General features: G+C 40.6%; 1 protein-coding gene across 8 annotated transcripts in view; it reads right to left on the bottom strand.

The window, feature by feature from the left end:
- The window catches only part of RIF1 (replication timing regulatory factor 1), a 93,403-nt gene that overhangs the window by 72,880 nt on the left and 6,422 nt on the right, over positions 1-14,101 (bottom strand). For all 8 annotated transcript variants that reach the window (XR_002732651.3, XR_002732652.3, XM_023217448.2 and 5 more), the window contains 5 exons: positions 13,761-13,888; positions 13,545-13,639; positions 10,127-10,316; positions 6,806-6,898; positions 312-450 (listed from right to left, as the gene is read on the bottom strand). Coding sequence is in view for 6 of the 8 variants with exons in the window: in XM_023217448.2 (XP_023073216.2) it covers positions 312-450; positions 6,806-6,898; positions 10,127-10,316; positions 13,545-13,639; positions 13,761-13,888 (645 nt within the window). In the remaining 2 variants the exon portion in view is untranslated. The remainder of the gene's footprint in view (positions 1-311; positions 451-6,805; positions 6,899-10,126; positions 10,317-13,544; positions 13,640-13,760; positions 13,889-14,101) is intronic.

Raw genomic sequence — 14,101 nt, 5'->3', positions numbered from 1 at the left:
AAAATAAAATAAAATAAAATAAAATAAAATAAAATAAAATAAAATAAATAAATAAGGAATTCACAAATAAGTTATTTTTCCCTTTGTTCAGTTTTTGAAATACTGTAAAACAGACTTTATATTTGTGATTTTCAATGCCTAGTATGTGAATTCTATTTTCAGTCCAAATTTATTACTGTCCCCTTAAAATGAAAACAATTCAGTGGTAGCTTAATTTCAACTTAAAATCCAAAAAAACAGAAAAATTTCATTTATCTTGCTTTAAGCAAAATGAATTCATAGAAAATAAAAATTGTTAACATATTACTTACCAGGATTCAAAGCAAAATTATCTATTAAACTCTTCCAAGCAATAAAAGCTATTTTTTTAATCATGGGAGCTCCACTACGAAATCCAAGTTCTTCTAGTTGCAACAGAGAATTGATGAAACTCCCACTTCGATGCAAGGTCTAAAAAAGGGAAAAATCATTAAGAAGTTATTTATCTGCATGAAACAGAACAATTGCTATCATTCCTTTATTCATTCACTTATGCTCTTAGGATTTCATAATCTAATGGGGAGACAAAAGACAAATTATTCACAAACATAAAGAGATGTGTTAAATGTTACATATGTTAAAAGTCTTAGGAATTTAATAAACTTTAAACACACATTCCAAACTCAAGACCACAAAATATATAAAGTTTGAAGAAGCAGATAATGCGTAACACAGAACACTTCTAAAATATTAGAGAAAATTAGAAGAGTAGATAAATCCCAAACTTTATCAAAGCAATACCAAACAAAATATATGTTTATATTAAAGAATTAGAGAAAAAAGGTGTTGAACCCTGAAAATAATAAAAATAAGCTTTCAAACTGAAAGGAAAATTAAGGAAACATCTAATTTCATGGCTGTAAAAGAAACATTTTTAAAAAACAGCAGTATCTGCTAATAGAAAATAGTAAAAGTGAGATAAAAATCAAGAAAACTGAATAAGGTTTCTTTTTTTTGAGAGGGAGTCTCACTCTGTCGCCCAGGCTACAGTGCAGTGGTGCTATTTTGGCTCACTGCAGCCTTCGTCTCCTGGGTTCAAGCGATTCTCCTGCCTCAGCCTCCCAAGTAGCTGGGATTACTGGCTAATACTACCACGCCCAGTTAATTTTTGTTTTGTTTTGTTTTGTTTGCAATGGGAGTCTTGCTCTGTCACCCAGGCTAGAGTGCAATGGCTGGATCTCAGCTCACTGCAACCTCTGCCTCCTAGGTTTAAGCGATTCTCCTGCCTCAGCCTCCCAAGTAGCTGGGATTACAGGTGCATGCCACCATGCCTAGCTAATTATTGTATTTTTAGTTGAGGCAGGGTTTCACCATGCTGGCCAGGCTGGTCTCGAACTCCGGAGCTCAGGGTGATCCGTCCACCTCGGCCTCCCAAAGTGCTGGGATTACATGAGCGAGCCACCAGGACCGGCCTAATTTTTATGTTTTTAGTAGAGACAAGGTTTTGCCATGCTGGCCAGGCTGGTGTCTAACTCCTGACCTCAAATGACCCACCTGCCTCAGCCTCCCAAAGTGCTGGGATTACAGACATGAGCCACCACAGCCAGCAGAAAACTGGATAGCTTCTGAATTACTTCCAAATATTATGTAAGATTTAAATGAGAAAACTATTAAACAAAAAGAAACATATGAGCTCAGGAGGAAAAAAATAGGCCAGGCACGGTGACTCACACCTGTAATCCTAGCACTTTGGGCGGTCAAGGCAGGTGGATCACCTAAGGTAAGGAGTTCGAGACCAACCTGACCAATATGGAGAAATCCCTTCTCTACTAAAAACACAAAAATCAGAAAAGGCGTGGTGGCACATGCCTGTAATCCCAAGCTACTCGGCAGGCTGAGACAGGAGAATCACTTGAACCCAGGAGACCGAGGTTGCAGTGATCGTGCTTGCACTCTAGCCTGGGCAACAAGCGTGAGACTCTGTCTCAAAAAGAAGAAAAAAAGAAAAATAAAGTACAAAATGGAAAAATGACAAGTAATGCATCACAAATAAAAAAGTACATAAACACTAATGCTCCTAACAGGCTATAAACCACATATAATCTTAACACACTATAAACCAGTAACAAAAAAAAAAAAAAAGGAAGGCCGGGCGCAGTGGCTCATGCCTGTAATCCCAGCACTTTGGGAGGCCGAGACGGGCGGATCACGAGGTCAGGAGATCGAGACCATCCTGGCTAACATGGTGAAACCCCGTCTCTACTAAAAATACAAAAAATTAGCTGGGCGTGGTGGCAGGCACCTGTAGTCCCAGCAACTTGGGAGGCTGAGGCAGGCGAATGGTGTGAACCCAGGAGGTGGAGCTTGCAGTGAGCCGAGATCGCGCCACTGCACTCCAGCCTGGGCGACAGAGCAATACTCCATCTCAAAAAATAAAAATAAAAATAAAATAAAAAAATAAGATAAAATAAAATAAAATAGAAAATGGATTAGAAAACAAAAAACACACAAGTTAGCTACAAGAGCTAAAGGAAATACTTCGTAACAGATCTAGCCCAAGAAGTTAGACACAAGATGAAAACTACAAAGCACTGCTGAAAGAAATTAAAGATCTAGGCCTGGCACAGTGGCTGACTCCTGTAATCCCAGCACTCTGGGAGGCCAAGGCAGGTGGATTGCTTTAGGTCATGAGTTCAAGACCAGCCTGGCCAACGTGGTAAAATCCTGTCTCTACTAAAAATACAGAAATGAGCCAGGCATGGTAGCAGGCGCCTATAATCCCAGCTACTCGGGAGGCCAAGGCAGGAGAATCACTTGAACCCAGGAGGCTGAGGTTGCAGTGAGCCAAGACTGCGCCACAGCACTATAGCCAGAAAGACTGTCTCAAAAAAAAAAAAAAAAAAAAGCCTTAACAAATGGAAAGACATCTGCTCATGGGTAGAAAGACTTAACATCAATGAAATGCTAACTACTCAAGGCATTATATGCAGATTCATCACAATCCCTACCATGATTTCAACTGCCTTTTTCACAGATAAAGAAGTCTATCATCAAATTAACACGGAATTGCAAAGAGCCTCAAAAAGCCAAAACAGCCGGCATGCTCACAGGAGTAATCCCAACACTTTGGGAGGGCAAGGCGGGCAGATTACAAGGTCAGGAGTTCGAGACCAGCCTGGCCAATATGGTGAAACACCATCTCTACTAAAAATACAAAAATTCAGCCAGGCGTGGTGGCGTGCAACTGCAGTCCCAGCTACTGAGGAGGCTGAGGCAGGAAAATCGCTTGAACCCAGGAGGTGGAGGTTGCAGTAAGCTTAGATCACGCCACTGCACTCCAGTCTGGGCGACAGGGAGAGTCTCCAGCTCAAAAAAAAATAAAAAATAAAAAAAAATAAAAGCCAAAACAATTCTGAAAAATAAGAAAACCAGAAAACTCACACTGACGGACTTCCAAACTTAGTATAAAGCTACAGTAATTAATACATACGGTAACTGCATAAGGACAGCCATACACACCAACAGCACAGAATACTGAGCTTGGATATAAATCTTTGCACTTGTGTTCAATTGATTTTCAAAAGGGTACCACAGGCCAGGCGCGGTGGCTCACGCCTGTAATCCCAGCACTTTGGGAGGTCGAGGCGGGTGGATCACTTGAGCTCAGAAGTTCGAGACCAGCCTGGCCAACGTGGTAAAACCCCATCTCTAATAAAAATACAAAAAAGAAAAAAAAATTAGCCGAGCATGCTGGTGGGCACCTGTAATCCCAGCTACCTGGGAGACTGAGGCAGGAGAATTGCTTGAACCCAGGAGGCAGAGGTTGCACTGAGCCGAGATCACGCCACTGCACTCCAGCCTTGGCAACAGAGTAAGACTGTCTCAAAACAACAACAACAACAACAACAACAACAACAAAAAACGGGTACCAAAAGGATTTAATAAAAACAACCTTTTCAAAAAATGGTACTGAGGAATCTGAACATCTACACGCAAAAGGATGAACATGGACTCACCTTACGCCATATCCAAATATTCACTCAAAATGGTTCAAACATCTACATTCAAGATCTAAAACTGGAAAATTCTTACAAGAACGCATTGGGAAACAAAAATGACATTGGATTTGACAACAACTTCATGAATATGATGTCAAGTACGAGCAATAACAAAAAATGTACATAATATACCAAAATTTAAAACTGTGCAATGGATATTACCAAGAAAGCAAAAGAGAACCTACAGAATGGAAACAAATATTTGCAAATCACATAACTGATAAGTGATGAATATCAAAAACATACAAAGAACTACAACTCAACAAAAACTCAAACCTGCTCAAAAATGGGCCAAGGACTTAGACATTTCTCCACAGACAATTAAACAGCCAAGAACCAAGTGAAAAGATGTTCAACACCACTAGTAATCAGAGAAATGCAAATCTATACCAAATCAATCCCACTTCACATTCACTAGAATGGCTATCAAAAAAAAAAAAGGAAAATAAAAAGTGTTGGTGAGGATGTTAAGAAAGTGAAACCCGGCCGGGCGCGGTGGCTCAAGCCTGTAATCCCAGCACTTTGGGAGGCCGAGACGGGCGGATCACGAGGTCAGGAGATCGAGACCATCCTGGCTAATACGGTGAAACCCCGTCTCTAATAGAAAATACAAAAAACTAGCCGGGCGACGAGGTGGGCGCCTGTAGTCCCAGCTACTCGGGAGGCTGAGACAGGAGAATGGCGTGAACCCGGGAGGCAGAGCTTGCAGTGAGCTGAGATCCGGCCACTGCACTCCAGCCTGGGCGGCAGAGCAAGACTCCGTCTCAAAAAAAAAAAAAAAAGAAAGTGAAACCCTAGTGCATTACTGGTGGGAATGTAAAATGGTGCAGCTGCTACAGAAGAGTCTGGTGCTGGCTGGTCCAAGTGGCTCATGCCTGTAATCCAGCAATTTTGGAGGCTGAGGCGAGCGGATCACTTGAGTTGGAAACCAGCCTGAGCAGCATGTCACAATCCCATCTCCACAAAAAATACGGAAAAAAAAAAAAAAAATTTTCAGCCGGGCAGGGTGGTAGTCTCAGGTAATTGGGAGGCTGAGGTGTGAGGATGGTTTGAGCCTGGGAGACAGGTTGAAGTCAGCGAGGTTGCGCCACTGCACTCCAGCCTGGGTGACAGACAGCCAGACCTTGTCTCAAAAAAAGAAAGAGTTTGGGGCTTTCTCAAAAAGTTCAACATAGAACTACTACATAATGCAGCAATTCCACTCTTAAGTATATACCCAAAAAACGGAAAGTGGGAACTCCGACAGATTTGTACACTGGTGTTTACAGCAACATTATTCACAATAACCAAAAGGTAGAAACAACCAAAATGTCTCTCAACAGATAAACAAAATGTGTTACACACAATCACTCAGCCCAAGAATGCAACTTTAATATATGTTATGACATAGATAAATCTTAAAAACTTTATGCTGCCAGGCACAGTGGCGCATGCCTGTAATCCCAGCACTTTGGGAGGCCAAGGTGGGCAGATCACGAGGTCAGAAGATCAAGACCATCCTGGCCAAAATGGTGAAATCCTTCCTGTCTCTACTAAAAACACAAAAATTAGCCAGGCATAGTGGCACATGCCTGTAGTCCCAGCTACTCAGGAGGCTGAGGCAGGAGAATTGCTTGAACCCACAAAGCAGAGGTTGCACTGAGCTGAGATCACGCCATTGCACTCCAGCCTGGGTGACAAGAGTGAAACTCTGTCTCAAAAAAAAATAAAAAAACTTTATGCTTAGTGAAATAAGCCAGACACAGAGGAGCAAATATGTTATAATTTCACTTTTATGAGGTACCTAGAATAAGCAAATCTGCAGAGACAGAAAGTAGAACAGATATTACCAAAGGGTGATGTCTGGGTGGGGGAGGAGGGCAGAGGGAGTTCACTGCTTAATGGGTACAGTTTTTGTTGGGGATGATGCACAAGTTTTGGGTATAGATAGTGGTGATGCTTACATTATGAATAGATTTAATGCCATTGAATTGTTCATTTACAAATGGTTAGAACACAATAAAAGCAGCACACCCCCTACCACCTAAAACCTGCTTAATCATTGAACATACAGTTGATTCTCTCTCATTATTCATAGTAGTTATGGTTTTCTATTACATAAAATAGCCTGGAACACTAAATTAGCAAATACTGAGCAATCACTCCCATGGGAAATACAGAGTTAAGTTTCTTTGAGTCTATGGACACACTTTTGTCAGCTGTTCAATATATAACCTGTTTAACATCTATCTATTAGAAGGTATTTTATATTACTGAATCACTAACATCAAATTCACAGCCAGTAGCTCTATAAATCGTGCCTGAACAAAGTTTATTTTCACCTTTGGGTATATCACAGCCTTCCTTTGATTAGGAACACAAACTAGACAGCACCTGGATCCAGGCTTTGGGTCCCAAATTTAAACAGTAAAACCACCAGGAAAAGCACAGAAAAGTGAAAAATGTGGCATTACATGGAATATAAAAAGGACACCTGTTTAAGGTATGAGAACTAAAACAAAAAGGCAGAGCGTAACCTTGCTTGACCTCAGCTGGAAACATGCACGTTGTGACTCCAATTCTTTGCCACCCTGGGTGTCTACAAATGATGTCAGAAGCAATGCAAGTACTGATTTCAGATTTACAAATAAATTTTAGTGAGCAAGCATGAAATAATGAGCATCAGCTGTACAAAGAAAATAATGAGCATCAACTGTACAAAGAAAAGGTAAGAAAACAAAGAGTCCAGCATGTAAAAATTGTGGACTGTTCATTAACTGGGCACTTACCCTTCCAAGTAGTTTGACAAACAAAGGCCATAATTTTAACACGTAAGTCTCATTTTTACTCATAAATAGCTTCTGGAGTTCTGAGATTAATTTCTGCAAACAAAAGCAATTAATTTTACCAAACAGACTCTTAGAAAAAAAAAATCCAATATCAAAGTCTAGGAATAATTTTCAAAAACTGATTCAACCAAACAGTTTTCTCCGTAATAAAAATATTACCCCACCCAAGGCCAGGTGCGGTGGTTCAAGTCTGTAATCCCAGCACTTTGGGAGGCCAAGGCAGGCAGATCACCTGAAGTCAGGAGTTCAAGACCAGCCTGGCCAATACGGTGAAACCCCATCTCTACTAAAAATACAAAAATTAGCTGGGTGTGGTGGAAGGCGCCTGTAATTCCTACTACTTGGGAGGCTAAGGCACGAGAACTGCTTGAACCCAGGAGGCAGAGGTTGCAGAAAGCAGAGAACGTGCCACTGCACTTCAGCCTGGGTGACAGAGCGAGACTATCTCAAAAAAAAAAAAAAAAAATTACCCCTCCCATAAAACTCCAAAAGAAAAGCTGAAGCATAGAGCTAATCTGAAGGAGTTTTTACAGTAAATGCTCTAATACAAACACCCAGATTCTACCATTAACACTTTACTACGTTGATCTTATCACCTACCTGGCCATCCTACCATCCATCAATCCAACTTTTTTCTACCAATATACTTTACCCTAAAAAAGTCAGCATGCATATCATTAACTAGTTTAAATGGCACTGTATTAATATTTTCACACTAATAATGAAGAAATACATTAATAGCTTCACAATCAACAGACATGTGAAATAATTTTTAGCTCAAATTCATATAAAGAATTTCATATATGCTTTGTTGCAAGTTTGATAAATGGGTTAAAAAAAGGGATTTTGGCCAGGTGCGGTGGCTCATGCCTGTAATCCCAGCACTTTGGGAGGCCGAGGCAGACGGATCACAAGGTCAGGAGATCGACACCATCCTGGCTAAGATGGTGAAACCCCATCTCTGCTAAAAATACAAAAAATTAGCCGGGTGCGTTGGCAGGCGCCTGTAGTCCCCGCTACTCGGGAGGCTGAGACAGGAGAATGGCGTGAACCCGGGAGGCGGAGCTTGCAGTGAGCCGAGATCGCGCCACTGCACTCCAGCCTGGGTGATGAGCAAGACTCCATCTCAAAAAAAAAAAAAAAAAAAAGGGATTTTATAGTCAAGCATGGTGGCCCATACCTGTAATCTCACCACTTTGGGAGGCCAAGGCAGGCAGATCACAAGGTCAGGAGTTCGAGACCAGCCTGGCCAATATGGTGAAACCCCATCTCTACTAAAAATACAAATATCAATCGGGCATGGTGGCAGGTGCCTATAATCCCAGCTACTCCTGCTGAGGCAGGAGAATTACTTGAACCCAAGAGGTGGAGGCTGCAGTGAGCTGAGACTGCGTCACTGCACTCCAGCCCAGGCAACAATCGTGAAACTGTCTCAAAAAAAAAAAAAAAAAAAAATTTATATGTATATATATGTGTTACTAAAAAATAAATTCATCAGAATAAAGCTATTTACGAAGACACTCTAGTTACTTTGTCATACTGAACATTACCAAGAAGTCTTCTGCATTTTAAGCAAGTAAAATCTCAGGTTTTAGGGGCTGGGTATGGTGGCTCATGCCTGTCATCCCAAAACTTTGGGAGACTAAAGTGGGAGGACTGCTTGAGCCCAGGAGTTCAAGATCTGCTTGGTTAATATAGTGAGACCTTGTCTCTTAAAACAAAAAATAAAACAAGGCCTTCAAATATGGCTTTCCACGTAACCTAGAGTAAAAAATCCATCCTTACAATGGTTCCCGCCATGGTCCTATGCGATTGGGCCTTCTTTTCCTCTCACTCTAATTCACTCCACTACTGTCATACTGCCCAGTGTTCCCGGAACACCAACCAAGTACACAACCATTAGAGACGGGCCTTTTGCCCTCATGGTTCGCTTGTCTACATTATCCACATGGGTAACCCTACATTATCCACATGGGTAACTCCTACTCTGCCTTCAAATCACTGTTCAAATGTCCTTTCCTTTGCCTTCTCTGACCACCTCACATTCCTTTCTCACGGCACTCTGCAGTCCTTGCTCTTCTCCTTAGCGCTCTTCACTTACTACACTATGTACTTAATTATCTCTCCCACAAGAAAATAAGCTCCATCAAGCCTCTTTTGTTCACTGCTATATTTACAGCGCCTGCAACAATGCACAACATGTATCAGATGCCCAGTAAATATGTTACAAGAACAATGGTTAGAAAACCTAAAATCTGTGGCAAGTAATAACCAGAAAACTATAGAGACGAGGTAAGTTTATGTACATTAAATTTGTATCTACTAGGATTATACAGTAACAACCCAAACATGAGTGAATTAGTTAATGCTCTCCCTCTTTCAGAAATACAATTCCTATTTCCTATTTATTGGGAATGAAGTAAAATGTCTGGATTTTAGTAACAATAGATAGCTCCCCTCCTTACTACTATGTAATGAGCAATGTGCCTATGCTAACTTACACAATTTTTTTTTTTTTTTTTTTGAGACGGAGTCTCACTCTGTCGCCCAGGCTGGAGTGCAGTGGCCGGATCTCAGCTCACTGCAAGCTCCGCCTCCTGGGTTCACGCCATTCTCCTGCCTCAGCCTCCGGAGTAGCTGGGACTACAGGCGCCCGCCACCTCGCCCGGCTAGTTTTTTTTTTGTATTTTTAGTAGAGACAGGGTTTCACCGTGTTAGCCAGGATGGTCTCGATCTCCTGACCTCGTGATCCGCCCGTCTCGGCCTCCCAAAGTGCTGGGATTACAGGCTTGAGCCACCGCACCCGGCCACGCAATTCTTAATGTTGTGATTCAAAGCTAAAATCCTAGATCATAGTGCAACTATACCAATATGCCCAGAATTTTTTTTTTTTTTTTTTTTTTGAGACAGGCTCTCACTGTCAGCCAGGCTAGAATGCAGTGGTGAGATCATAGCTCACTGCAGCCTCAAATTTCTGGTCAATCCTCCCACCTTAGCCTCCCAAGCATCTGAGACTACAGGTGCATGCCACCACGCCCAGCTAATTTTTAAGATATTTTGTAGAGATGGGTCTCACTCTGTTGCCCAGATGGGTCTGGAACTCCCGGCCTCAAGCAATCCTCCCACCTCAGCCTCCCGCATTGGGACTACAGGTGAGAGCCACTATACCTGGCCCCCAGACTGAAGGGGGGAGGATTTTAAGCTTAGTGCAAAACCTTCTGATGCAGTATCCAGAAAATTCTTACATAAAAGAACACTCACAGTAGTCATAAGTTGCTCCGTAATAGATGCTATTTCTTGCTGTTTCTGAAGCAATAATGGCATTCCCATCTCCAAAGCAGTTGCTCCCCGCAAATGTACCTTTTGTGCTGAATGAACCACTAAAGGTATGACCAGTTTTGCCCACCTCACTGCCTCTTCTCCCATTTGAGTTGGGGCTTGTTCAATTAGCCTATAATAGAGAAATCAATGAATAACTAGCATGACCTCATGTTTTTTAACAAGCAGTAAAATATGTGACACACAGAAATATACACAGTACGACCCATTTGTTTTAGAATATATACAAATATGCATATGCACACAAGAAATAGATATTTTTACTAATTTGCACATTACTGCTTTTGTAAATTTTTTTTAAAGAACTAATCTTGTCTTTAGATTGAAATATTACAGTCACCCCTCAGTATCCCTGGTGTACTGGTGCTAGGACCTCACAATAATGCTCAGGTCCGATATAAAAAGGACAGTATAGTCATACACCACAAACGTTTCGGTCAAAAACGCAGCACATTCACAATAGTGGTCCAGTAAGATAATAAGGGACCTGACAAGTTCCTATCACCTAGTGACATCATAGCTGTTGTAACACTGCAGTGCAATACATTATTCATGTTTCTGATAACAATGGTGTAAACCAACAAATCTACTGCACTCTCATTCATATAAAAGTACAGCACAATTACATACAGGACATAATACTGTACTATAAGATAATGATAAGAAATGACCAGCCAGGTGCGGTGGCTCACACCTGTAATCTCAGCACTTTGGGAGACCGAGGCGGGTGGATCACGAGGTTAGGAGATCGAGACCATCCTAACATGGTGAAACCCCGTCTCTTCTAAAAATACAAAACTTAGCTGGGCGTGATGGCACATGCATGTAATCCCAGCTACTTGGGAGGCTGAGGCAGAATAGCTTGAATCCGAGAGGCAGAGGTTGCAGTGAGCCAAGACCTCACCACTGTGTTCCAGCCTGGCGACAGAGCAAGACTCCGTCACACACACAAAAAATAGTAATAAAAAAAAAACTTCTTAAAAATGACTATGTTACTGGTTTATGTATATACCACACTATAATTTTTATTATTAGTTTACTCCTACTTCTATTTTTAAAAAGTTAATTGTAAAGTAGCCTTGAAGGGTCCTTCAGCAGATACTCCAGAAGGCAGCATTAACCACAGATGACAGTTCCATGTATGTTATTGCCCCTGAACACATTTTAGTATGACAAGATCTGGTGGTGGGAGACACTGATAATGATCCTGAACCTGCAAGAGGCCCTAGGCTGATGTGTTATGTTGCTAACCAAAAAGTTATGAAAGTCAAAAATAAATAAATTAATTAAAAATTAAGGCTCCTACAATAAGGATTTAACAAGGGAAAACAATTTTGTACAATTGTATGTTTGTGTTTTAAGCTAAGTATTCTTTTTTTTTTTTGAGACCAAGTCTCTCTGTCACCCAAGCTGGAGTGCAGTGGCACAATCTCAGCGCACTGCAACCTCTGCCTCCTGGGTGCAAGTGATTCTCATGCCTCAGTCTCCCATATAGCTGAAGATTACAGGCACACATCACCATGCCCAGCTAATTTTGTATTTTCAGTAGAGATGGGGTCTCACCACGTTGGCCAGGCTGGTCTCAAACTGCTGACCTCAGGTAATCTGCCCACCTGGGCCTCCCAAAGTTCTGGGATTACAGGCATGAGCCACTGTGCCCAGCCAAAGCTAATTATTCTTACAAAAGTCAAAAAGTTTTAAAACTTTAAAGTCTAAAGTTACAATAAGCTGGCCAGGCACAGTGGTTCATGCCTGCAATCCCAGCACTTTGGGGGGCTGAGGTGGGTGGATCACCTGAGGTCAGGAGTTCAACACCAGACTGGCCAACATGGCAAAACCCCCATTTCTGCTAGAAACACAACAATTAGCCGGTCGTGGTAGCGGGCGCCTATAATTCCAGCTACCTGGGAAGCTGAGGCACAAGAATTACTTGAACCTGGGGGGTGGAGGTTGCAGAGCGCCGATATCACACCACTACACTCCAGCCTGAACAACGTGTGACTGTCTCAAAAAAAGTTACAGAAAGTAGAGACTAATTTATTTTTTAAATGTTTTTATAGATTTAGTGTAGCATAAGTGTACAGTCTTTATGAAATCTACAATAGTGCACAGTAACGTCCTAGACCTTCACATTCCCTCATCACTCCTTCACTGACTCACCCAAAGAACCTTCAGTCCTAAAACCTCCATCCGTGGTAAGCGCCAGATACAGGTGTACCATTTTTTAATCTTTTTTATCATATTTTTACTGTACCTTTTCTATGTTTAGGTACACAAATAGTATTGTGTTAGAAGTGCCTACAATATCCAGTACAGTAATATACTGTACACGTCTGTAGCCTGAGAGCAACAGGTTGTACCATGCAGCCTAGGTATATAAGAGGCTATCCCATCTAGGTTTGTGTAAGTCCACTCTATAATAATGTTTGCACAATGATGAAATTATATAATGATGCATTCCTCAGAATGTATTCCCATCATTATGTGACACATGACTGTATTCGCATATAACTTATGCACATCTTCCCCTATACTTTAAATCATTTCTAGATTACTGATAATAGCTAATACAATCTAAGTGCTAAATAAGTAGTTGTTAAACTGTACTGTTTAGGAAATAATGACAAGAAAATCAAAGTCTGTACACGTTCAATACAGATGCAATTTTTCTGAGACTTTCAACCCTCAATTGGTTAAATCCAAGGATGCAGAACCTACAAAGGGCCAACTGTATTACTTATTGTTATGCTAAATTCATCATTGTTACAGAAGAGAATAGCCAGAGAACGATGACATAATCTTAGCATCAATCAGAGCATTCAACAGTGGGGAAGTTAAAGCAAGTAACTCAACAAGAAAACTTTAAAGAACAAAAAACAAGGAAGACAGAAATCATGTCATCAAAGAGTTTACACTTTAAAAAAAAAAGAGTTTATGTTGTTGGCATGCCTGTTATAACAAAAATGAAGACGGTACTCTCCTATTCCCTGCTAAACACTGCTTTCTAAACAACCCCTAAGCCCACTTATGAGTTTACATTATTTTTAAAACCCTAACAACAAGCTTTAACAGAGACATTTTTGAAACCTGAACTGTGTATGTTACTAGCAGGAACATAACCAAGACTTCACCTTTAACATGGTCCCAGTAAAAATTTAAAAAACCTAGTAACCCATGCACATCTACTTCCATCTTCTGTTACTTCTTGTCCTTGAGTCTTTTGGTGTAAATGACATTTCCCCCTTTTAATGTCTGTCTCTCATTTAAATCCCAAAAGCCCTCTCCTTCACCTAAACTTATGAAAACTATTCTTCAATTTGCACAGCATCCAAATGCATACCTTATGATAACATTTAACGCTTCAAAATCAACAACAGCAGAATGCGTCTCTCCTTTATTAAACAGTATTTCTAACGAATCAATTATACTGGACACCTAAAAAACAAACCAAATAAATACAAATGAAATAAGCTTGAACTGTTTTTATTGGCATTATAGTTGTTTTTTTTTTTAATTGGCATATAGTTAAGACGGCATACCCAAAAACTATACTCACCATTTTGCCAACCACTTCAGAGGGAAATGTCTGCTTAGATATCACCCAAAGTGCTCTGGTATGTACATTTTTGTCTGAACTCTTAATGGTATCATTCAATTTTGAAAGCAATTCTAGAGCATTTGCCTCTGAAAAACAAGCAGTTTTAATTTTGTATAGATTAGTTGATACTCTTTAAAGTCTCAAATATAAAACTAGAGAAAACAATATACTCATCAATCATAAAATTAAAAGTATATCCAGAGAATAGATCAGAGAACCAATGCTGATACCAAACTTCTCCCCAAAACACAAAATTCAGATTAGAGGTGAAGGTATACTGAGTGAAAATAAACAACAGA

This window comes from Piliocolobus tephrosceles, chromosome 11 (assembly GCF_002776525.5).
Source record: "Piliocolobus tephrosceles isolate RC106 chromosome 11, ASM277652v3, whole genome shotgun sequence".
In the NCBI taxonomy this organism is placed as follows: domain Eukaryota; kingdom Metazoa; phylum Chordata; class Mammalia; order Primates; family Cercopithecidae; genus Piliocolobus; species Piliocolobus tephrosceles.
Note: the sequence above shows the minus strand (reverse complement) of the source record. Positions and strands in the feature narration are given on the sequence as shown.